This window comes from Macaca mulatta, chromosome 5, assembly GCF_049350105.2.
Source record: "Macaca mulatta isolate MMU2019108-1 chromosome 5, T2T-MMU8v2.0, whole genome shotgun sequence".
NCBI classification, from domain to species: Eukaryota; Metazoa; Chordata; class Mammalia; order Primates; family Cercopithecidae; genus Macaca; species Macaca mulatta.
The window spans coordinates 63874892-63902101 of record NC_133410.1 but is presented as its reverse complement, the minus strand read 5'-3'; the positions used below and the strand labels follow the sequence as shown (position 1 = coordinate 63902101).

General features: G+C 34.1%; 1 protein-coding gene across 3 annotated transcripts in view; it reads right to left on the bottom strand.

Moving 5' to 3' along the window:
- Positions 1 to 1438: 1438 nt before the first annotated feature.
- Positions 1439 to 27210, bottom strand: part of CSN2 (casein beta) — a 183136-nt gene continuing 157364 nt past the window's right edge. For 2 of the 3 annotated variants that reach the window (XM_015138546.3, XM_078002659.1), the window contains exons 3-11: positions 9007 to 9073; positions 6741 to 6803; positions 6002 to 6028; positions 5870 to 5896; positions 4855 to 4875; positions 4719 to 4763; positions 3081 to 3611; positions 2478 to 2519; positions 1439 to 1774 (exon numbers count right to left, since the gene is read on the bottom strand). In XM_015138546.3, coding sequence (XP_014994032.3) covers positions 2514 to 2519; positions 3081 to 3611; positions 4719 to 4763; positions 4855 to 4875; positions 5870 to 5896; positions 6002 to 6028; positions 6741 to 6791 — 708 coding nt within the window. In that variant the 5' untranslated portion in view covers positions 6792 to 6803; positions 9007 to 9073 and the 3' untranslated portion in view covers positions 1439 to 1774; positions 2478 to 2513. The remainder of the gene's footprint in view (positions 1775 to 2477; positions 2520 to 3080; positions 3612 to 4718; positions 4764 to 4854; positions 4876 to 5869; positions 5897 to 6001; positions 6029 to 6740; positions 6804 to 9006; positions 9074 to 27210) is intronic. The other variant, XM_078002660.1, reaches the window with a different exon arrangement.

Sequence of the window (27210 nt, the reverse complement as noted above, 5' to 3'; positions counted from 1 at the left end):
AGAGTGTAGAGCTATGTATTGATGTGGAGAAGATTGATTAAAGATCATGTTGGGGACTGGATTCAGATTAAGAGCTATGCTAGGTCATGCCAGGTATGAGATTTTAATTAGATACTTAGATGTGGAGATCAAGAAGGCAGTTGAGTGTATAAGTTTTGAGTTACAAAACAAAGACGTTTGGAGATAGAGATTTGGAAGCTATTAGCATAAGAATGTACTTAAAGCCAGGGAACTGAACAGGATCAGCCAGGGTAAGGCTAATCTCTAGGGAACTCCAACCCTTAAGGATTTGGAAAAGGAGAAAATAGAAGAAGGGAGACTGAGAAGTGTCTCTTGAATAAAAGAAGAAACCAAGGGTTTATTAGGTTAAGGATTTCCAATGAAGAGAAGAATGATGTTTCAAGGAAGTAAAGATGACAAATTCTACCAAATAACACTGAGAGGCTGGGTAAACTGAACACAAATTAGCAATATGAAAATTATTGATAACCTGGAAAAGAAGTGGTTTCAGTGGGGGACAAAAATTTGATTGGAGTGGGTTAGTAATAGAATAAGATATGAGATATGGAAACAGCCCAATGGATACTTTTGCATGACAACTGATATAAAGTAATCCAAATAATTGGGAGAGGTTTGGAGGTAGTGTTAAGGATGCAAGTTTGTTCTTTAATGATGGGAGATACTATAGTATAAGGTCTTCCATGATGCTTATGCTATAACAAGGGACAGGGAAATACTGGAAATATAAGAAAGATGGGATAATTGCTAGACATGAGTCACTACATAAACTCAGGAAGATATAATTGAATGTACAAGTGGAGGAGTTGGTATAGAAAGAGAGAAAATTAATCACAATAAACAACTACTTCACAGTTAGAATTAATGGCTGTCAGAGTTTCACCATATTAACCCAGTTCATTTTGATTTGTTAGAATGCTTTGGTGCTGTGGTGTAAGCAATGTCAGCAATGTGGAGCAATAGGGATCATCTATCACGTACTATACAGTACACTAATCATGTTACTAATATGTGATCAAACCTTCAGTAAAATTCTTTGCAATATTTTATCCATGTGGGAATTAAAGCTCTTACAGCATCACGTAGCTACCCTGTGGCAAGTTGTGCTTCAGGTTTCACATTTAAAACTTTTTCCCCGGGTCACCACAAAATTTAGCATCCAATGCTGGATCATTTTGAAAGTGAAAGGTGTAGCTATAATAATGACACTGGGAAAATAGGCATAAACCAAAACTTTCTATAGCAAGTGGAGTATAAAAGCATCCTTTCTTTTCCTCCACTGTTTGATATCTTTTAATATTCAACTCAAAACATTCTATTCAATCTCGATGCATTCTTCCAGGATTATTTTGAACATCAATAATAAATCATAGGTAACTTTAATGAGGTCGATTAGGTTTGAAAAAAAGAACAACTTAAATATGCTTAAGGATAATTTATTGAAATGACTGGAAAGGAAATAGATTCTTCAAGAAATAATAATAAGCACAATTCCAGAAACAATTTGTATATATATGTTTGATATGTTTGTAGCATTTCCGAATGAATATTGAACTTCTGTGGTACTAGTTGAATTAAAATTTGGAAAATGTAAATAGTTCATGAGTCAAATTTCAAATTAAATGAATGACATATAATATATAAAATAAATAAAGGAATAAAGTTTTTTTCCATATAAACTCATTCAAACATACTTAATTAGGGATAACATGATACAAAGGTGAAAAAGGCATCATATTTCCAGTCTCAATCAATTCTGTGGAATAGAGAGCAAATATACAATTAGTTATGTTATAACATGTAAATATTCACCTCTCTTCACTTCTAACTTTGGTGTGACTAATTCACACAATAAATTGTATTGCAAACGCATTCTGTTGTGGCTTGGAAGCATATAAAGTTTGCATATAACCAAATATTAGCGAACTTGAAATTGCTTCGGTGAAATGTCTAGTCTTTCATAATCACAAAAGGCTTTACATCTTAGAATTGCAATACTATTCTCTCCTCTTTTTAACGTTTACATTTGGAGTAATTTGAACTCATGAATTAAAAGATAATTTTAAGTAAAGTAAATACAAATTTTATGAAGGGTAGGTTGGAAATAAAAATGCAAACAGGCTTTTGACAAAGGCTCAAATGTATTTCCATAAAAGTAAAATAAAAAAGATATTCTGTTTTTCCTAAAAATAGTGATAATCAAAGGTAAGTATATGGGCCCTTGAAAGCAAGTCAGTCAAATCTGTCAATAGTACATAAATAAAATTAAAGTTATTTGAAATGCAAAAGATAGATAGTTTCAGGTCAGTAAATGATAGTCAACCATTGAGTTGATAATTAATAAAAAAAAGTTCTTATATGTATGAAATTTTCACTATATTGGTCTTCTCTAGAATTAAATGTGGAAAGACATCATGTATAAAAATGATCAATTTTATCTCCAAACTCCCAAAACTTACCAAAAATGAGAAGGGAAAATTAATTTTGAAATCCTCTTAGACCTTAAAAATAAACAAATACAAATAAATAAATAATTAATTAGCCTCTTAGTAGGAAAACTTGCCTTAAGAATGTCATAAGTAGTGAAATAAGCATCTCAATCTTTTGCCTTCATATATACTTACAGCAAAAACAAGATGTGAACTAAGGCTTGTGTAAAATAGATGTGCACAAGGAAAATGATGGAACATTTTTTAGCTCTTTTATTCCAAATTCAAGCATACTATTAAATTTAATTCTGGCTTTTGTAAGCTTTAATTACTTTATCTAAATCAGAATTCTCAACAGACTAATTAAATCAGAATTCATGCAATAGCTTTTTTCTCAGCACTCAGTTTCCTCTACACAAAGAACGAGAATAATTATATTAGAATCTCTGGGTAGGCATAGGCATTGGGATTTGTGGGGAAAAGTTCTCCAGATGATTCTATTGTATAGGTAAGCATTAAGAATCACTTATCTAAACTGCTTTATTATTTTCATTTACTCTACATTTATTCTTTTATTCTACCATCCCATACACATTTTGAATGAAACAGCAAAGTCAGTAAATTTGTACTTACCCTAATGGGGTTATGAACTGGGGCAAGTGGCTGAGTCACAGGGTAGATCTGGCGGGTGGGATCAAGTAGAAGTTCTTGGCTGAGCAGAAGGGCTTGAACAGGCACAGCTCTCTGAGGGTAGGGCACCACTTGCTGGGGGATAGGCAGGACTTTGGGCTGAGGAACAGACCACAGGGGCTGAGGGGGAAGCGCAAGAGTCTGAGGAATAGGCTGAGGGACCTGGTGCATCAAGGGCTGGAGCAGAGGCAGAGGAAGATGCAGATTTTCAAGATCAGGGAGTTTTGGGATTTGAGGCTCAAAAAAGGGCATCATTGGAGATTTATGGATGGGCATCACTCTGCCTTTAGTGTAAATAGTGTCTTTAGCTTTAGGGACTTCCATTATTTCAGGCTGAGGGACAGGCAGCACCACAGCAGGCTGAGCAAGAGGCAGAATGTTTTGTGGAAGAAAACCATAGGGGATAGGCTCAACGAATGGATAGATCAGAGGCTGTGGCTGGAAAGAGGGGTCGATTTTATCCTGGCGTTCATCCTGGAAAGAAGGAAAAAGAATCTTTGAGTCCTTGATTCAGCTATAATTGCCATTCATAATGAATTCATTTCTCTCTTTTAGGCAATGATAAATGAGTAGAAAGAGAGGAAGAAAATATTTCACTTATTTTGTTAAGAAATTATCTTGAGTTATGTGAGGAAAAATGAGTAAAATGTTTGTTGAAAGATTTTAATCCACTCACTTCATGGGTAACTACACAGGCCAAAGTGAAATCAATGTTTGGATATTTCAGAAACATTCTTTTAACCTTTTCCTGAATTGCCTGTATAGCTGTAACTGTACACTTTGGTCTTCAGAGAGAATTTACTTTTCAACACAGTTGTGCCAATAATAGACCAAATTGTTTTCACACAGTGAAAAGAGGTCAGTTTAAAAAGACTTAGAGGGACAATTCCAAGGTTCATTTTTGTTTTGTTTTGGTTTGATGAAAAAGAAAATCAGTCTTAATTTGTGGCTTATCTCAGGAAGTGATTTAACACCAGCCAAATTCTTGCATTCCTTCCCTTGGGAGAAGATAGTCTCTTGAGTCTTTCAAGAGACATTGATTTTTTTGTTTAAAATTGATTTTAAAAATATTTTATGTGATACCAAACAATTCATTGATACACAAAGCAACTGAAAATTGTGATTAGGTAAACATATCACCATAAATGTAATTTAATGAAATACAGGATTTTGTGTTGTCCATACGGGAATGAAGGCAGTATGGCACAAATTCTACATAGTTTATTTTTTACCAGCTGTATACTCCTTTTCATTACCATATCCACCTTGAAAATAAGAGGATCATAGTTCCCAACCTGGAAATGTTCCCACCAATGTGCGCTTGTTGAAAACAGATATACCATTAGTAATATCATTATGTATTTAGTCTATATTCCAGAAATTAATTATGAGTTTAAAAATGCATGCATATCCTAGAAAATATATTGACTTTATCAATGTTTAATTTTTTTACAGTGGTTCGTGGGTATATGGCATTTATTTTATTACCATTCTTTAGAATCAACATATACATTATAAATATTTTTGTATGTATTATACTTTATGATAATTTTAGAAATATACTTATCGTTAACAAATTACCTCTCTTTGCTGCTGGTCCTCATGTTTAACCTTCTCAACTGTCTGCTAAAAATAAATCATATATAAAAATATGTTACCATCTGTAAAAATTAGAGGAAATTTTGAAAATATGTACATTTTAAATGTGAAAATTTACCTTGTATTGTGTAATAGATTCCTATGGAAAAATATAAAATAAAATTAGATTTAGTTTTAACAATTCTTACTTTGCAATATAAATCAGGAAATAAAGGCATTAATTGTTTGATAATATCATTAATAACTTTGTATAATCATTAAAGCTTATATATTAAATTGTTCTATATAAGCTTGTTGTATAAAAGAAAGTCAGATGAATGCAGTCAAGAAGGACATGGCACAAAAAAAGCAATTAATAGATGCTAATTTCTCTCTACCACCATGCTCATCCCCTGACAACAAATGATCTCTAAAACCCCATTTGGTTTTTTAAAAAAGGCAATACTCTTTGAAAATATGTTCTAATAACAATTGATACATTATGATCACTTCAAATGAATCAGAAGAGTTAAACATTTCCCTTAAGGATCATACAACCTTCCTGAAGAAACAGAGTCTATTGAGGTACCATTTACTTATCAAGTGATCACACACCCAAGAAGAGAGATGTAAGAATAAATATCTACCTGACTCTCTCAGGTAGATTTAGGACTACACTAAATCTCACTTATTTGCTAAAGTGGCAATTGTAATTATAAAATGTGACCTTTTTCATATCTGCTTACCTACTGCTTAGCAAGCTCTTAACTATCACTCGCATCTCTATCTTTTCAGTTTGTACCACAGCTCCTAGTCGATGTCTGACCCATAGAAGACCCTCAATATATGCTCAAAGTGAATGAGTTCAGAGTAAAGAGAGTTCAAGGCAGAAAACAGGACTGTATGGTTCATTAAAAAAGAAAAAAAAAAAGAGGAAGCAACATAACACAATTTCAAGTAGCAAGCCAATTTAGAAAGTTCCAGAATGTTGTATTTTCCAGATACTTATTGTCCTTAAACATATATAAAGGAAATGTATACTAGAACTTATATGTCATTGACATAGTGGCATTAGCTTAACTGCCATGATATAACACCATAGAAAAATAGCACAGGATTTTACTCTTCTAAAATTGGGCAGAATGTTAACTTACCTCACTGCTTGAAAGATTTTCTACAGTCTGTGGAAAAAAAAAAAAAATGACAACCAGCTACATCTTCTAGATCATTAGAGAATTTTACTATTTTATGGTTCATAAATTTTCTCTAAACAAAAAAAATCTTACCTCAAAGGATGCACTGGATTGTTCCTTCTGAAAAGATGTTTAAAAATTCAGTTTCTACAGCTAACACATTGTTAAACATGTATCCTACTTAATTTTTACATCATTTATGCAGATCTATCTCTTTCACAAATGTGACAAATTAAAAATGTTATATGACTTTTGAGGCTTGAAAGGTAATTGCTTTAATGTCTTTTACATTTAGTAATTTTTATTAATATACTTTTATCTTACATTTATTAAAGACAGTTTTTGATGGTTGAGTCACTTTAATTTGTATTAAATATTTTTACTATATTATTATGAATGTATGATTAGGATTATGATTGTGTCTGTACTTCATCCTATGGATGCCTTTGTATAGACAGACTTGGACCCAGTGCCCTAGGCTATAAGATATATATACATTTTATGACTGGAATAAGATATGTTTATCTAGGTTGAGCATCTGTGGAGTTATTTATGCATGTATTTGTTGCCATTTTTATGATTTTTTATTACTTATTGATTTGTTTGCTTTTTCTTTAGTGACTAGCAGCACATTGGTGTCGGAAGCATTTGGAGCACTATAGGAAACTGTTGAGACAGTGGGTAAATATAAATGATTTTGATAGAAGTCAAGATAATTTTCATGAAATTCTTCTTTATTATAAAGTAAAAAATGTTGGTGATGTTATTCTCTACAAATAGGCATATAGTCCACTATTTCTTGATTTTTATGAATTTTTTCTTGTGCACATACCTCCCTTGCAAGAGCAAGAGCCACCAGGCAGGCAAGAATGATGACCTTCATGGCTACTAAGTCCTGTGAATGGAGAAAAAATGGAATAGTGATAGATTGGTCAATTGGATATATTTTCTTATTTAGTTAGGTAAGGTTACTTTTTATAAAAAAGAGAGACAATGTATGACAAAAATGTCTACATTTTAGAAAATAAATAGAATAAATACTAAATAGAAGTTATATCATATGACTCAGGTCAAAATCTATTCTGGCTTGCTATTCTCATTTATCAAATTCCAAACTTCATTGCCAACTATTCAGATATTTCAGCTAACAACTCATCCCCACTTTTAAAAACGTCCCATTTGCAGTATTGAATTTTTCAAAAGGCATAAAGAAGTTATAAATATATATGGAAAGATTTATTCATTAATTTAAAAATATTTCCTTAGAATCTGTTCTTGCCAGACACTGTCTAGGGACCAGGACTGCAGCAATGAGCAAAATATTACAGTCCTGATATTACTCCCTGATGGAGCCTCAGTTCTACTGGAAGAGACTAATCAAGAAAATGTGTACAAAAAAGTCACATTTTATTTTTATCTTTTTTTTTCACTAAACGGTTACCATGAATATTTTAGTTTAATTATTTCTCCTCATTTCCAATAAGACTGAGATTTTCATTTTAACACTTTCCTTATTTGTGTCACTATCCAGAGAATTGTTGGACTATAAAGTTTGTTTCTTCTCTGTTTATATCCATCTTCCCCACATAGCTAATAATATCTGTTCTCCTTTTTGCCCCATGACTTTAGAGATTATACACTAGGCTTCTTCTCTTCTCTGTATTAAAATGTACACAAAGGTCTCTTGATGATCTGCCAAGGAGTCAGGACCTCTTGCCCACTGTCCAGCTTGGGACTACCTCTTCTTGTGAAATATATGTTAACATTTATGACCAAAATATACGAAATCATCTCCTTGTTATGTGTTCTTACATTTTTTTAATTCCAAAATAATGTTTATGCCACAATATTACTTGACACTCAAATCTTCATTTTCAGATTTTGAAACTCAATTTTTGAACTAAAAATACTTCATGAAAAAAGTCTCTAATTTATTTGAAAAATGTTCTTTTCAATATTTGAAAGTTGAACATAATTCTCTCTATTATGGAAAATAAATTTTTTTCTAGATTTTTTATGAATGTTAAATATTTTTTATTAATTTTGCTTTGCCTAAGACCTCCATAAGTTTCCAAATTTTTTATGTCGGGGTTCAGAAAAAGAATATAGCACTCTATTTTGTATATAATTACACTTAGGGAGGATCCCACAGCATTTTCTATATTTATAAGTAATCTACTTATAAACTTTACTAATTTTATTACTAATCTACTAATATATACTAATTTTATATGCTAATATATAATTACTATACTAATTTTATATACAAATATACTAATATATACTAATACCAATTATACTAATTTTTATACTAATTTATATACTATAAATATACTATATACTAATTTTTAAGTCAGAGTTTCTTTATCGACTGGTACGCTCTAAGCTATTTTCTTTTATATCATCTATTATCTTTGTTTATGGTTTCCAAGTCTTCTCTACCCCATTAAGAATTTTCTTACAAAGTAAATCACATTGTTTCTTTTTAACTTAATTCTGTATTTCTGTCTCATTTTAATATTGTTCTGAAATATTACAAAGTAGATAATAAACTGGGAAATTTGAGGCTCTAGACAAGTTTGATGAGTAAACTCTTCTGAAAACATTGTTTATAAATATTTAAAGTAGTAAATGCCCCCAAACCATTCCCTCTATTTCTTGACTCAGTATGCTACTGCTGTAAACTACCTGTTGGATAAAGCTTTTCCAGTAATTATTTATCTACCCACACTGTAATCTAAGTATATTTCTTTTTATGGCTGTGATATGCTAAATCAAATTGGAAGATTAATTCAAAAATGAATCTCCTTTTAATATTAACTATGAACTAGCCTCATACTAAATATACATATGCATAAAATTAGTTATTACATTTTCTTAAACTCGTGAAGGCTATACGTCATTGCAATTTTTTTACCAAATTCTTCTGGGCACTTCTATCTTTTTTAGCCTAAGTGTTAAAAATAATTTCAGTACTACCTTAAATACTTTTATTTCACACACTATATTTTAAGCAACTATGTTTTTTCTATAGCTCAAGCTACTTTGAAATACGTGGTTAAGAGAAGATACAACAAATCCGTATCTAAAATTCTTACCGTTTTTCCAAGATTGAAGAGAAGTGAAGGTAGTGCTGGACAGATGATGGTCTATCAGCTTCTGTGGCTGTTTATATACAATATTTAACGACATGCTAATTTTGTGGTTTGAAATAAGATCAACAGTGAGCTTTAATTCCAAGAAGTCCACATGATTAGAAAATGATTTCTGCCTATTATATGTCCCCACAAATTCTGGGGATCATTGTAACAAGGGAACAATTCACAAGTTGATAAAGGAAACCTGTCCAGGAAATGCAACTGTTCAATAACAACAGACAATGACTGGAGGACAGTGACCCTCTGGCCCTGTCCCCAAGTTATTATGGACATAATTAGATCTCTTTAGGGCTTAGTGGGGCCTTGAGATTTCAGTTGTGGGAAAATTGTGTGTGAACGCTAGAGATACACAGGGCTTCACAAAGGCCACAGTTTCATGTGAACCTGAGCAGTTGTCAGTGCTTTATGTTGAAATGAAAAACTGACAAGATAACAAGTCCGTGATGGCAAACTGTTATTTGAGGCAAACTGTTTTTCTCCCAGGGCCACTTGATTTGGAAAAAATATATAAATTATTTAGTTAAAACAAATATTTTATACACAAGATAAATAAACTTTCCTCTGTAATGAAACAACTCAAAGAAGGAATCTGGGTGGCTAGTAAAGGCAAAATCTTCAGTAAATCTGTAATAAAAATTTTGCAAAGTATCACAGAGTTTTATTTACCTTTTAATATTGATTATCTCTTTTCATGTCAAGCATAATTATGATAATATTAACGATGGTTATTTTTTACTTAGTTCTAACCCTTTGCCAAGCACTAAGCAAGGACGTTATCTTGTATAATCTTCACAAGAACATCATGAGGTAGCTCTCCTCTCCATACTTAGGTTGAGAAAACAGAGATGCCAAAAGATTAAGTAACTTGCTCAAAACTATATTGTTAATGGCAAAGATATCATTTGGACCCAGGTTGTCTGACTACATGTGATTCTGGTTGATAACATGTGAGTCCCAGAGCCCATGTTTTAACCCCCTGATTTTTAAAATAAAATTTATCTATCAATGTAGCATTTGGTGGAAATATGTAGAATTTAATTATGCCTGAATTGGAAAAGTAAGGCCTCTGTGCTGAGTGTGGCAGGGGAGCTTGCCATTAAGGAACTGCTCTTCTAGTTGAGCCTTAGAGAATGAGTAGAATATTGAGAGATGATTAAATGGGGATAGGTATTTTGGCTGAAGAAAACACAGGAACTGAAAGAGCAATATACCAAGTTTGGGGATATTCAGAGAGCATACAATACAAGTTACAATTGCAGAGTCATCAGATCATGGATGACTGTGCATGTCAGACATGCACTGTGACATAATTCACTAGAAGCAAATATATTAGAGATTTGAAAGAAAAATGGATTGTAAAATTTCTTGGATTCTATAACTTTATGACAGTAACTCAGGTAACCTAGTAAAGGAAGTTGTTATGTGATGTTATTACAGTAGCCTAAGACAGACATTATGATGATCTCAAGTAGGGAAGTGGTCCTGGGCATCTTAGGCAATAGAAAGACAAACGTCTCATTAAAATGTGAGAAATGTGAAAAATTGGGGAAATGAATTAATATATTATTCCTGAGTGACTGAAAAGTTAGCCATGTTATAAATCAAGATATGAAACCAGGCTGAAATTAGAAATGAAACACTGAGTAAAATCTCGTACATGATAAATTTGAAGGTGTCCAGAAGATGTTTTAAATTAAATGTGATACTCAAGAAATAATCATGAGTATAATTTTTAAAGGTAATTTCTCCCCTCAAAGGAGTAAGTGAACGTCTCTAGGGAAAGAGTATCAAGTGAGAAAAGAAATTGTACAAAACAAAATTCAAGTATCCTTTCATTTACAGGGACTGGTATAGTGAAAGGACATAGAAAAAAACAAAACAAAACAAAACAAAAAAACACAGTATCGAGAAGAAGAGAGTACAGAGTCCGTCCCTTCTCCTTGATACCCTGCATTGCTAGAGCAAGAAACTGAAAGTCAACAGTGAAATGCTACACAGATGATTGAGATACACTCCAAATTGTTAAGAAGTAAGTAATTTGTGAGGAATTGAAAGCAACTTACGTATACTGCCCTTCTGAGAAATTTAGAAAAGGAGACAAGGAGAACTATAAGATTGTGACTAGGTATACAGGGATAGTCAGAACCACGGGAAGGTATTTTTAGGGTAAGGAAGACTTGTAGCTTACAAGAAAGAGGCCACTAAGGAGAGAGTTGAAACATACCAAAGAAGTTGGAGTAAATTAATGGAACAAGTTCCCATAGAGTCATGGTGAAAAGAATAAGACCTATAAAAAATGTACCAGTTTTCCTAAGAAAACAAAAAAGGAAGAAGATAAACAGATATAATACATGTTTGAGATAAAAGGTAGAGAAGTTGATGTTGAATGGTCTTAATTTTCTAGTGAGGTGAAAGCGGGAGTTCTCAACTGAAATTGAAGGACATGGTTATACATAGTTGAATCTTTAAGTGAACTAAGCCAGATACAGAAGAACAGATATTACACAATGTTATTTATATGTGGAATCTTGTTTCAAAAGTTGAATATATAGAAACAAAGAGTAGAATGATGGGTATCAGGGGTTCAGGGTGGGAGATAGATAAGGAGATGTAGGTCAAAGGAAACAAAGCTGCCGTTATGTAGGATGAATAAGTTTAGACATGTAATGTACACTGTGAGGACGATAATCATTAATATTTTATTATATTATAAAAATTTGCTGAAAGTAGATTTTAGGTGTTCTTACCACAAGATAAAAAGGGTAACCTATGTGAGGTGATGGACTTATTAATTTGCTTGGCTACAGTAATCATTTCACTATATAAGTATCAAAACATCATGCTGTACATGTTAAATATATGTAATTTTGAAACAGTAGAAATTTTTGGTTTATGTGAAAATGAAAATGAATAACAAATCCACAAGCAATAATTATGACTTATATGAGATTATATATCAGATTTTTTATCTAAGTAGATGGATGGCAAGATGGCGGAGATTTAGTATCAATAGGTTAAGAGAATTGTTAGGGTAGGGTTGGGATTAATAGCGTTTGTGTTAAAAATGGCAAACCATGAGGTACTGGTTAAGCTAGCATACTAAAAAGCGGGCTTGAATGACTAGAGATGGCAAGAAAGGCAAAGACCTGGCCTAATAAGAGACCAATTTTGAGAAGTACAAAAACAGATTTTTTTCAGTTGGGAATTTCAGCATTAGAAAGAAGAGAATTTCTGGATGATGACTAGATCCAAGGAATAGCCCTGCATTCAGAATGCTGAAAATAGGTGAACATAAAGTTTGTTAGGGGAAAGTGTATTTCATATTAAATATCTATCTTTGCAGGCATTTCCTAAATTATCCAGAATAAAATGATAAATAAAAGGTGCATATGACCACAAGGAGGTCAAAACCTTCATGAGAAAACAGATACAAAAATCTACTTGTTACAACATGTAAGGGATATGTTAACAAAGCTGTAAGAAGGTGAATTGACAGAAGGAGAATAGCTAGTTAATTTTAGTTGATTCATGGGAGAGGAAAATAGAATCTCCATGAGGCCGTGAGTCCTGAGCAGAATCCTGAAGCCAGATAAATCAGTTAATCTGAAGAGGAAAGAGAATTCTAGCTAAAAGTAGTTAAAGATTGTAGTCTTGGATATGAGAAACAAGTAACCAGAACTAAATCAAGTAGTGAACCTGGATAATGAAGTGCAAGGAAGAGAGTGGATGAAGATGTGAACAGAAAAAGAGAAAGGGATCAGACGTTGATGGAAAAAGCATGCATTGCTCCTAAGGAAGGTGCATTTTATTGTGTAGATGGAGGGATCTATTGAAGGGTTTAAGATGGACAGTAACATTTAGAGAATGGCTAGTTTTAGAGAACAAATGATACAGGTACACATTTATTAAAATGAAACTGACAAAGTTTGAGCTCACGTTCTTTGTTTTTGTTTTCCAGTAGGTAAATGTTGATTGCTAATGTTTGTGAAAGTACAGAAAATGGAGACAAAAAAAAGGATAATGAATCATAGAAATGAGCAGGGTCTTGGGCAAAGTATGAAAGTAGAGGCTGAGATAGGCTTCAAAATATTTGAGTTGTACCCATTTACAAAATCGGTCTGCAAATTTCCTTGCCTCTTTAGTGATTGCTATTCATAAGTATTTGGCTGACTGTGTTGCATGTTACTAATTCTTATAATTTTTTTTCTATTCACTGCCTATGACACATATATTCAGAACTTAAGCACAAATAGATGCCCTTCTAGATTAAATAAGCAGAGTGTAGATCTAAATAACTATTTTTCTTTATAATATATCTTGCATTAATATCATGCTAGATCTATGAATGAGGGGGACACTCCTGATTGTCACATATATTTCACATTTCTCAGAAAACCCAAGTCAATGTCTACTATACATTTGAATTGGTCAGCTGATATTCATTTTTTGTTCAAACTGAGCCAGGAGGAAGTCAGGAAATCAATGATGAAATTATTCCAGTGTCCTAAGACCAACTAGGAAAGGCCCTAGCTACCCAGTGTGGCTTTGTGGTTTAGCTCTGAGCTGCCAAGGCCACAGGCAACAAAGTAAGATTTCTAAGAAAATAATACAAAAACAAGCATGCTTTATCCATTCTGCTTATCATTTCTATTTTCTTAGAAAAATGCTTTATGCATTATTCTATAAATACAACGTATCCTTGTAATGCTCATCAATTTTTAGTCACGCTAATCACTATAATTACAGACTTGATTAGGGCAGAAAAGCAGGCAAAACCATGAACAAGGAAAGCTCTAGAATAAGAGGCTTGCCTAAGGAAAAATTGAAAAGCCAGAGATTTAAGAAAAAGCCAGGTGCTAAGAGCCCAGTAAGCATCAGAACACAATGACAAATAAGCAAAATGCCACATGGGGCAACCCAGGCTTTCACAATGAACAATTTAAGAATTGTTATTTTCAGAGGTAAAATTAGAACTGCACCCACTGAAATTTTATAAGACAGCCCTGAATGAGAAGCAGGATATAGTCAATGCAAAGAGTTCTAGTACTACTTGTCAGCAACAGAATTTGTTCACCCAATGCTCTCTTCTATATTGGGTGATGAATATGAGATACGCAAGCATGAGATGTGGGTGAAGCATAAAGGTAATAACTGAAGCCATGTAAATAAAGCCTTGAAGAAAGAAAGCAGGTATGAAGGCAGGATAAAGAGTAAAATAAAAGGACATCAAATGTTCAAGGAATAATAACTGGAAGAGAGGCTACGTATTATCTACGTAACATTCTAAGGTTATTTTAGAGAAGGAAAAACATTAGACCTGCAAAATTCCATGATTTGTTCAAGATTTTATCTCTAATTTAGAGATAGAGTTGGTACTAGAAACCTCTTTCTTCTAACATTTGGAATACTGTTTAAAAACTTCATCAAAATATAGAAGGAAAAAGCAAAATAAATAAATCATATGGATTTATATAATGATTCAAATTTATGAAAAATATGACATGTAATTAACAAATTATTATATAAAGAGAAATAGTGTAGCATTTCTTATACAGATAGAGTATTTTAATTCCTTCAATGGGATTATTTGAATATAATAAATGACATCTCTGAAATATGGCCACTAAAATTAATTAATAAAGGTAATCAAGAATCATGGAATAAGAAAAACGAGCTTAGAGAACACGTTCATGAAGCAAGTATCATGAATGCATAAAGCCCATAACCCTGATTCGTAGGACACACTTCTCATTTGATACTAACTGCTCTTATTTTACATATAATCATAAAATTTCCTTCCAGCTCAGGATACACTTATGAAGCACATACTATGCTTTGGACCAGAGTTTCTTAACCTCAGCACTATTGACATTTTAGGCTGGATAAATCTTTATTTATATTTATCGAAATATTTGCTTCACTGTGGTGATCTGGAAGTGAACCTGCAATGTCTGTGAGGTATGCCTGTAAATTTTTTCCTTGATTTTTATTTATTTTATTTCTCTATTTTTTTTCATCTTTTGTGTAAGGTTCAAGAGGTACATGCACAAGTTTGTTATGTGGGCAAATTGCATGTTGTGGAGGATGGGTATACAGATAATTTGGTCACCAAGATAATCAGCGTAATACCCAATAGGCAATTTTCCAGTCCTCACTCTCCTCCCAACCTCTAGCCTCAAGTAAACCATAATGTCTATTTTTCCATTCTTTGTGTCCATGTGTTGCTGATGTTTAGCGCTAACTTAAAAAAGTGAGAACAAGTAGTAGTCTTCTGTTACTGCATTAATTTGCTCAGGATAGCCTCCAGTTCCAACCATGTTGCTACTAAGGACATGATATCATTCTTTTCTATAGCTGCACAGTATTAATATTATATGGTGCATATGCATGATATTTTCTTTATCCAGTCCACCACTAATGGGCTTCTAGGTTGATTCCATGTCTTTGCTATTATTAATATTGCTGCAACGAACATACGTATGCATATGTCTTTATGGTAGAGTGATTTGTATTCCTTTGGGAATATAGCCAGTAATCGGACTACTAGGTTAAATGGTAGCTATATTTTGAGTTAATTAAGATTTCACCAAAATGCTTTCCACAGGGTCTGAACTATTTACATTCCTACCAGCAGAGTATAAGCATTCAATTTTCTCTACAACCTCAACAGCATCGGTTATTTTTTGACTTTTTAACAATAGCCATTCTGATTGGTGTGAGATGGTACCTTACTGTAGTTTTGATTTGCATTTCCCTAATGATTAGTAATGTTGAGCAGCTTTTCATATGATTGTTCACCACATGTATGTCTTCTTTTGAGAAGTATCTGTTCATGCCTCTTTCCCATATTTAATGGGGTCGTTCATTTTTTGTTGTTGTTGATTTGTTTAAGTTTCTTATAGATTCTAGATATTAGACCTTTGTTAGATACATAGTTTCTAAATATTTTATCCCATTCTGTAGATTGTCTGTTTACTCAATAGTTTCTTTTGTGTGCAGAAGCTGTTTAGTTTAATTAAGTCCCACTTATCAATATTTTTTGTTTGTTCATTTCTTTATTTTTTGCAGTTGCTTTTGGAGATTTTTTGGAGTCTTTGCCAAGGCCAATGTCCAGAATGGTGTTTCCTATGTTTTCTTCTGGGATTTTTAAAGTTTTAGACTTAGATTTTACATTTAAGTCTTTAATCCATCATGAGTTAATTTCTATACATGGTGAAAAGTAAGGTCCAGTTTCAGTCTTCTGCATATTATTAGCCAGTTATCATTCAGTGACTAAAAAGTCGGTTTATCAACCAGAAAATCCTTTCCTCATTGCTTGTTTTTGTCAGCTTTGTCAAAGATCCGATCGTTGCAGGTGTGTGGCTTTACTTCCACTTTCTCCAACCTGTTCAATTGGTCTATATGTCTGTTTTTGTACCAGTACCATGATGTATTGATTACTTTAGCCTTGTAGTATAGTTTGAAGTCACATAGTGTGACGCCTTCAGCTTTGTTCTTTTGGCTTAAAATTGCTTTGGTTATTTAGGTTCTTTATTGTTCCAAATGAATTTCAGAATTTTTTTTCTAATTCTGTGAAAAATATCATTAGTAGTTTTATAGGAATAGCATCAATTCTGTGAATTGCTCTGGGCCATATGACCATTTTAACAATATTGATTCTTTCTACCTATGAGCATGGAATATTTTTCCATTTGTTTGTGTAGCCGCTGAGTTCTTTCAGCAGTGTTTTGTAATTTTCATTGTAGAGATATTTTACCTCCTTGGTTAGCTGTATTTCTCAGTATTATATTCGTTTTGTGGCGACTGTGAATGTAATTGCATCCTTGATTTGGCTCTCAGATTGGATGTTATTGGTGTATAGAAATGCTACTGAGATTTATACATTGAGTTTGTATTCTGAAACTAACTCAAACAAAATTTGCTGAAGTTGTTTATCATATCTATAAGTCTTTGGGCAGAGACTATGGGGTTTTCTAAGTATAGAATCATAAAATCTGAGAAGAAAGATAGTTTGACTACCTCTCTTCCTATTTGGATACCTTATATTTCTTTTGTCTGCTTGCTCTGACTATGACTTCCAATACTATGTTGAATAGGAGTGACAAGAGTAAATATCCTTGTCTTGTTCTGGTTCTCAAGGAGAATACTTCCAGTTTTTGCCCATTCATTATGAGGGTCTGTCAGAGATTACTCTTATTATTTTGAGGTATGTACCTTTGATACCTAGTTTGTTAAGTGTTTTTAAAATGAAAGGGTAATGAATTTTATCTAATGCTTTTTATGAGTCTATTGAAATGATCATATGGGTTATGTTTTTATTTCTGTTTATGTGAAGAATTACATTTATTGATTTGTTTATGTTGAACCAACCTTGCATCCCAAGAATAAAGCCTACTTGATCATGGTGGATTAGTTTTTTGATGTGCTACTATATTCACTTTGTTAGTATTTTATGGAGGACTTTTGCATCTATGTTCATCAGGGATATTGACATAAAGTTTTCTTTTTTGTGTGTGTCTCTGCCTGGTTTTGGATGAGAATGATGCTGGCTTCATAGAATAAGTTATGAGCAAGTCCCTCTTTTTTGATTGTTTGGAATAATTTCAGGAGGATTGGTGCCAACTCTTCTTTATATGTCTTGTAGAATTCAGTTGTAAATGCATCTGCTTCAGGGCTTTTTCTGGTTGGAAGGTTTTTTATGACTTACTCAATTTCAGAACTCATTATTGTTCTGTTCAGAGTTTCAATTTCTTCCTGGCTCAATTATGGGAGAATTTATTTTTCTAGGAATCTCTCCATTTCTTCTAGTGTTTCTAATTCACGTACTTACAGGTGTTCCTAAAAGCCTCTGAGAGTGTTTTTTTATATTTCTATGGAGTTGGTGGTAATGTCCCCTTTGTCATTCCTGATTGTGTTTATTTGGATCTTCTCATTTTCTTTTTTCTTATTAATCTAGCTAGAAGTTTATCAATCTTATTTAGTCTTTCAAAGAACCATCTCCTGGATTCATTAATCTTTCATTTTTCTCATCTCCATTTAATTTAGTTAAGCTTTTATTTTGGTTATTTCTTTCTTCTGCTAGTTTTAGGGTTAGTTTGCTTTTGTTTTTCTAGGGCCTCTAGATGTGATGTAAGGTTGTTAATTTGAGATCTTTCTAACTTTTTGATGAGGGTGTTTAGCATTATAAACTTTCCTCAGCACTGCATCATCTATGTCAGAGATTCTGGTATGTTTTATCTCTGTTTTCATTAGTTTCAAATAATTTCTAGATTTCTGCTTTAATTTCTTTGTTTGCCTGAAAGTCATTCAGAAACAGGTTGTTTAATTTCCATTTAATGTTACGGTTTTGAGAGATCTTGTTATTGATAGCTATTTTTATTGCACTGTGGTCTTAGAGTGTGTTTGATATGCATATTAGTCCATTCTTGCATTGCTGTTAAAAGTACTTGAGACTGGATAATTTATAAAGAAAAAAGGCTTAATAGACTTATGGTTCTGCAGGCTGTACAGGAAGCATAGCACTGGCTTCTGTTTGTGGGGAGGCCTCTGGAAGCTTACACTCATGGAGGAAGGCAAAGTGGGAGGTTGAACATCACATGGCAAGTCAAGAACAAGAGTGAAAGAGTGGAGGTGCTACACGTTTATAAACTGCCAGATCTTATGAGAACTCACTCAGTATTGAGAGGACAGTACTAAAAGGGCTGATGCTAAAGCATTCATGAGAAATCTGCCTTCATGACTTAATCTCCTCCTTTCAGGCCCCTCCTCCCACATTGGGGTTACATTCCAATATGAGATTCTGTCAGGGACACACATCCAAAGTACATCAGTATGATTTAGGTTTTGTTTTTGTTTTTTGTTTTTTTTATTTGAGAGAATTGCTTAATGGCTGAGAATGTAGTTAATTTTATAGTATGTGCCATGTGCACATGAGGGGAATGTATAATCTGTTGTTGTGTTTAGTATTCTCTAGATGTATTTTAGGTCCATTACGTCAAGTGTCAAGTCTAGGTCTCGAATATTTTGTAAGTGTTCTACCTCGATTGTCTCTCCAATACTGTCAGTGGGATGTTGAATTTTCCCACTATTATTGTGTGGTTATCTAAGTCTCTTCAACAATCTTTAAGAACTTGTTTTGTGAATTTGGGTGCTTCAGTGTTAGGGGCATATTTATTTAGGATATTTAAATCTTCTTGTTGAACACTGCATTATTATGTAGTGCTCTTATTTGTCCTTCTTGATCATTGTTGACTTAAAGTATGTTTTGTCTGAAATAAGAATAGCAATCCCTGTTTTTGTTTTGTTTTGTTTTGTTTCTGTTCCCTTAATAGATCTTTCTCTATTCTTTTACTTTGAGCTTATGAGTGTCCTTGCATGTGAGATGAGTCTCTTGAAGATATCATACAGTTGAGTTTTCCTTCTTTATTCAACTTGCCACTCTTTGCCTTTTAAGTGGGGTGTTTAGACCATTTACATTCAAGGTTACTATGATAGAAGCAGATTTATAATGTCATAGTGTTGTTAGCTGGTTGTTATATAGACTTGATTGTGTATTTGCTTTATACTGTTGATGGTCTATGTATTTGAAAGATTTTTGGTTTTGTTTTGTTTTGTTTTGTTTTTGTGTGTGTGTGTGACCAGTGACAGTTTTTCATTTCCAAATTTAGCACTCCCTTTAATGACCTTTTGTGAGGCAGGTCTGATAGTAAAAAATTCCCTCAGTATTTATTCGTCTGAAGTATTTTATTTCTCTTTTGCTGGTGAAGCTTAGTTTGGTTGGATATAAAAGTTTTTACTGGAATTTCTTTTCTTTAAGGATGATGAATATAGGCCCCCAATCTCTTCTGGCTTGTAGAGTTTCTGCTGAAAGGTCTGCTGTTAGCCTGATGGAGTTCCCTTTGCAGGTGAACTGCTCTTTCTGTCTTCCTGCCTTTAATATTTTTTCTTTTGCTTTGATCTTAGAGATCCTGATGAGTATGTGTCTTGGGGATGGTCATCTTGTGTAGTATTTCACAGGGGTTCTCTGAATTACCTAAATTTGCATCTTGACCTCTCTAGCGAGGTTGGGAAAGTTTTCATGGACCACATATTCAAATATATTTTCCAAGTTGTTTACTCTCTCTCCCTTTCTTTCAGAGACACCAGTGATTTGTAGATTTGGTTCTCCTTACATAATCCCATATTTCTCAGAGATTGTGTTTATTATTTTAATTTTTTTCTTTAATTTTGTCCGACTGAGTTAATTCAAAAGAACCTGTCTCTAAGCTCTGAGATTCGTTCCTCAGTTTAATGTATTCTGTTGTTATATTTCTGTTTGTTTGTATTATGAAATTCTTGTAAGTGAGCTTTTCAGCTCTACCAACTCAGTTGGGTTCATTCTTAAAATGACTATTTTGCCTTTCATCTCTTGAATCATTTCCCTGGATTCTTTAGATTCGTGAGAATGGGTTTCAACTTTCTCCTAAATCTCGATGATCTTCATTGCCATCCAAATTCTGAATTCTATGTCTATCATTTCAGCCATTTCATTCTGGCTAAGAGTCATTGCTGGGGTGCTAGTGTGAACATTTGGAGGTTAGAAGGATACTGTGGCATTTGGAGTTGCCCAAGTTCTTGTAGTGGTTCTTTCTCAACTGTGTGGTACAACTTCAGTTGTAAATGCATCTGCTTCATCTGATGTTCTCTTAACTGTGGTGTAATTTGAGTACAGTCAGTTGCCTTCATTTCTGGATGCTTTCAGAGGGTAGAGGCTTTGTGCAGGCTCTTTATTTGTAGCTGAGTTCTTGTCTTTGATTTCACAGGGAGGAATATTAGCAAAGTATTTTTGGTGTTGGAGTTTGGGCTGTGATTTAGTAGATGGCGCTTAAGCATAATGGCCAGTAGGTCGGCTCTTGCTCCTTTGTATTTCCTTGCATTTTCAGCCATGCTTCCACTCAGTGCTCTGAGACTATGAGCTCCTTTCCCACTTGAAGGCTGGCTGCAGATCTCAGCACTGGACTCCCTGACTGTGAACTACAGCCCCATTATGAGCTCACACATTATGTTCTCTCCCCAGCTTGGGGGTAGCTAGGGTGGAGGCCTCGGCAGTGCCAATGGCAGAAGGTCTTTCATTTGTGTCCTGGGGCTTCACCTCTGAAAACACAGGGCTACTGCCAATCAGAATGATGAGTGTGGGTTGGGACAGCTGTGTTGCAGGCCCTAGTTGGGGGGTTCTGCCTAGTGATGAGCAGAAAGGTAGAGAGGGCTCATAGGAAAGAGAGACTGGACTCCTCTCCATATGATAGCTGTAGTATTCTGGAGGTGCCAGCAAAGCAGTCAGGCTCTTTGTCCCTCCTCAAACCCAAGGACAGCAAGGAAGGTACTCCTGCAGTAGGAACAGCAGAAGGCTGGAAGTTGCCTCTGGGAGCTCCACCCTAGAGAGACAGAGAGCTGCTATCAATGGAAACATTCAGCTAGGGATTGGGTGGCTGCACTGTAGGACCACGCCTGGGCCCTTCCTGGGGAGGAGCAGAGAGTCGGGGGCTCACAGGGAACAGAGACTGGACTTCTCTCTGTATGGCATTTACAGCGTTGGAGGTTTCATCAAAGGGCTTATGGTCTCTATTCTTTCCCCAGCCAGAGGGCAGCAAGGGTGTTACAACTGCAGCCGCATTGGCAGAGAGCCTGAGGGTTGTCTCTGGGAAGTCCTCCAACACAGAGCTGCCACCAACTGAAGTGCTCTGGTAGGGGCAGGGCAGTTGTGCTGGAGGCCCAGCTAAGGAGGCCCTGCCCAGTAGGAATAGCAGGGGCAGAGACCCACACAGAAAAACATCCTTCCCACTTCTCTGTAAGTCAACTGCACTGTGATGGAGGCCTGCAGTAGTTCCTGGGCTCCCTCCTCAGCCAGATGACAGTAGTGGTTAGGGTTACAGAGCTGGTCTAGGACGATTCTTTATTGTGGGGGCTATTCTGCTCATTGTAGGATGTTGAGTGCATCTCTGACCTCCCACCTATCAGATGCTATTAGCACCAACTAACCAGCATGTAGAACCAAAAACGTCTTGAGAAAATTCCAATGTGTTCTGAAGAGACAAGAAAAGCCCCAGATTGTGTTAGATGATGCAAAAGACAACACTATAAAACAAAGATGAAAAGGCCATGTTCCCTGCTAATGAGTAGATCATAATTATAAGGTAACACATATCTGGATCGTGTCATACATATTATTTTGTTACTCCATAATTTTATCATTATCCTTCCTAGTCTCCTATGCTTTAAACCCTCTTTAAAATTCCAAAGAGAAAATTATTTGCTCCCACCAGAACCAAGTACCTTCCAATGATCTTGTCCATATTTGAATACCTTTAAACTGCTTATATGTGTTGTCCTTTGCCTACTTTGATTTTCATGGTAATAATTATTATCAGGCTCTTGCACATATACCCAAATGCCTTACTTGTCTCTGACTTTACTATACTGGCTTAACTAAATCATCTTCCAGATTAACCCAAATTATACCTTCTGAACCAGAGAAAATGGCTGAGAAAAAATATTCAGACATGACCACTGTTCTGACTATAAATTAAAGGTCATTAGCATGTAATAATTCCTAAAGAAGATAGGCAGTCACATTAAATATTGGCTTCCACGTTCCCAGACCACTATTTCATCCTTAAAGCAGCAATAGCATTTCCCTTGTCTTCATGTTTAGTAGCAGAGGACCTTGCTTCCCATTTTACTGAGAAAATACAAATACTCAAAGTAAGATTTTTAAAAGTTGCATTACCATATCTTTCCTCACCTACATCTTTTTCCATGTTCTCCCTCAGTTACATGGTTCACTCTTACTCTGTTCTTTCTTTCTTTGGCTTTTATTATAATTTTTATTGACACATAATAATCATATGTATTTATGGGGTACACTGTGATTTCAATAAATGTATACAATGTGTAATAATCAAATCAGGGTAATTAGCATATCCATCACCTCAAAAATAGATTATTTCAATGGAAACATTCAAAATTATCTTTTTCTAAACTATTTGAAAATATACAATAAATTGTTGTTAATTATAATCCTACTATGCTACAAAATATTAGAACTCATTTCCTTTACCTTGTTATAATTTTATATTGAGTAATCAGTGCCTCACTATTACCCTCATCCTCCCTACACTTCTCAGTCTCTAGTAAACATTACTCTACTTTCTACTTCTATGAGATCAACTTTTTAGCTTCTGCATGAGTTAGAACATGCAGTATTTGTCTTTCTGTGTCTGGCTTATTTTGTATAACATAACGTCCTTCAAGATCATCCATGTTGTCCCAAAGGACAAGATTTCATTTGTTTTTCTGGCAGAATAGTACTCTATTTTATACAAGTACAATATTTTCTTTTTCCATTCATTTCTTGATGGCAACTTAGGTAGATTCCATATCTTGGCCATTTTTAATAGTGCTGCAATGAACGTGGAAATGCAGATACCTCTTCAACATAATGAATTTCTTTCCTTTGGAATATACCTAGTAGTGAAATTGCTGGATCATATGCTACTTCTGTTTTTAGTTTTTTGAGATATGTTTATATTGTTTTCCAAAATGTCTGTACTAATTTATATTCCTGCCAGAGGCATTGAAACCAGAGCAACTCTATCTTGAAGAGGAGCTGGGTAAAATAAGGCTGAAACCTACTGAGTTGCATTCTCAGATGGTCAGGCATTCCAAGTCACAGGATGAGATAGTAAGTCCGCACAAAATACAAGTCATACAAACCTTGCTGATAAAAAATGGGCAACCAGCAGCCCTTGTGGCTGCTCTGTCTATGCAGTAGCCATTCTTTTATTCCTCTACTTTCTTAATAAACTTGCTTTCACTTTACTCTGTGGACTTGCCCTGAATTCTTTCTTGTGCAAGATACAAGAACCCTCTCTTGGGGTCTGGGTTGGGACCCCTTTCCAGTAACATTCCACTAACAGTGGATAAGAGTTCACCTTTCTCTGCATTCTCATTTATTACGTTTTGTCTTTTTGATAATAGCCTTTCTAACCAGGGTGAGATATTTCATTGTGATTTTAATAAGCATTTCCCTAATGATTTGTGAAGTTGAGCACTTTTTCACATACTTGTTGACCATTTGTATGTATTCTTTTGAAATAATTTATTTAGTTTATTCTTTTTACTTAAATTCAGGTTGAAAATTTGCATCACCATATCTTTCTATACCTAACAGTTTTAAGTTTTTAATTTATTGTCATAAAAGAAACGAGATATTTAAGTCAAGGATGTTATGCATATTAGACAGACTATCTGGAGCCTGAGATGAAAACCTATCCTTTCTTCTTCTTGCCCCTTCTTTGCTCCCAATCTGCCCTATGGATTTGAGTTCATGTTCACTTCTCTCACTTTTGACTCTAATCTCTAACCTTCTTAGAGGTAGAGGGTGGTAACTGTGGCCTGCAGGCCAAATCTGGCCAGAGATCATTTTAAAAAATATATTTATATGTCTGAAAAACTTATAAAGAAAATATTTTACGGCATGTGAATAGTATATGGAAATTCATATTTCAGTGGCCAGAAATGAAATTTCATTGACACACAGTCACACCTAATTCTTTTACACATTGTTTGTGATGACTTGGACTTTTTGCTACCAAAACAAAGATAAGCAGTTGCAACAGACACTGTATGACTAGAAGATCTGAAATATTTATTCTCTGGCCCTTTACAGAAAAAAAAAAAAAAAAATGTTTGTTGACCCTGCTCTAAGACAAAGCCAGATTTACTAAACTGAGATTTATTGATGAATTCCACTGCAGAATTAGGAAAAAACTATTAACTACTCACTCTTCTGTAAAAATCTACATTTTTTTTCAAGGAGGAAATCTATTGTGTTCGTCAGAGCTGTGTAAAAGTCTGTGAATACACATCAGAATGTTTCTCCCAACTGGGAAGAGGTAAGATATTGGTAATCATGTTATATGTATGTATTAATGTAAATGATTATTAGTAGATGTATATTTGCTCTTTTTAATAAATGTGTTAGTTGAAAATATAATTTTTTTCTTTGATAGTGTCATTTTGGTACATAAAGAGTAGGAATACATTTAAAACATGAATACTTTGTATTAATGATGGTGAAAAATTTTTTTGGTTTAATGCCATGAATAATTCAGTTAAGCGAGGTTTATTCTTGCCTAGCATCACTAGTCATCTACCTTCCCTAATTATTTTAAGTAATGGAGACCTTGTCATCGAGTGTGTTGCATTATTGTAAACAAGTGTTTCCCAAACTTACCATTTCAAAAATTTACCATTTTATTATCTACTTATGCTATATTTAATTATTTTTAATTAGTACTATTCAGTATGTTTTAAATAGAAAGTTTATGTAATCATAACCCAATCACAGGTTTATTATGCAAGTATATTTACATTTAAAAAATAATTATTAATACAAGCATAAAATGCAACTTCAAGTACTGCATGAAATAATCTTGTACTTTTATTTGTTCATTCATGTACAGAATATTCATTGAACACGTACTACATGGGGGATATTATTCCAAGGCACTGCAGATACAAGAGTGTACAAACTGAGAAAGTTTCTAACATTACAAATAGCAATGTATATTATTTTTAAAAAATGTCTTTATAGTGAAGAGAAAAGATACTCTTTAGCAAAACATAGGGAGCAGTGGGTCTAATTCTTCTTTGGTTTCCCTAGGGAAACCCCAAGGAAGATAGACAATGGGGTAAGATATTTCTATATATATGAAACTATTTTAGAATTCTCAATATAATTTATACTCTCAAAACCTATCTGTAATATTTTTGTATGGTTAATAGGCTAGATCCCTTCTCAATTATACTGAATTCTTTCCATTAAGATATTTCTACCAAATGTAAGGTGTTTATCATATTTCTCATCTTCTTTTCTGGAAGCAATTAACATTCAAGAGCTAAAAAATACAGAATTTATTGATTTTCCCTGATAAAAATCCTTCCCTTTTACTTGTTACTCTAATAATTATGTTCATAATATAAGAAAAATCTAAAGTCATCATGACACTTGACAAGAAATGCTGACATCTCAATATCCTCCAGACCCCGGCTTTGTCTTTCTTTCTTTTTTAAAACTCATTATGAAGCATTCTAACAGCACATCTAATAAGGCAAGATTTATTTCAAAATCAAAGAATTAATTAATAGAGACTAGTGTTTATTCCTATTATTTTGTGGTATTATGTAACACTGCTAATTTTCAGCTAAATCAAACTTGCAATTAGGAAAAAGTAATACAAAAGTTATTACACACAAAATCCCAGTTATTTAGTGGGCTGAATGTGGCTGTCAGAACTACAGTGTGTCAAGGAAAAGAGTCAAATTCTGTGAAATATATAAAAGGTTTATATTGAGCCAAATATGAGCGACCAAGACCAGTGACACAGCCCCAGGAGGTCCTGAGAATATATGCACAAGATGGTTGGGTTATAGCTTGATTTTGTACCTTTCAGAGGGACAGAAGTTACAGTCAGACATCGATCAATACATGTAAGGTATACATTGGTTTGGTCCTGAAAGGCTGGATGACTTGAAGTAGAGGAGCTTCCATGTCATAAGAGGATTCAAAGTTTTTCTGATTGGCATTTGGTTGAAAGAGGTATGTTATTATCTACATACCTGGAATCAACAAATAGGAGTGTCTGGGGTTGTGAAAACAACATTCTACAGATGAACCCTCCAGGTAGCAGTCTTCAGAGAGAATAGATGGCAAGTGTCTCTAATCATACCAAAAAAGGTGAAAGACTCTCAGTCTCTCCTCGATCAAAAAAAGACCTGTAAAGGGAAGGGGATTCTCTGCAGAGTGTTGATTTTCCCCACAAGAGACAACTTTACAGGATAATTTCAAAATATTCAAAGAAATATATTTTTGAATAAAAATACTTTGATTTTTTTTTTAAGGAAAATGGATGTGCTGCCCTCAAGAATAGGCCAATGCAAATAGCTGGTCCAACATGACTCAGCGAGTTTGGAACGCAGGCACACAACTCCACTCATTATGTAACCTGTTTTGTGTAAGCTCATACTTGGCTCTGAGCCACTATTGTCTTTAAGGAGTATAACTGTCCTGCCAGAGATGGGGAGAGAGAGAGAGAGTAAAGTTGC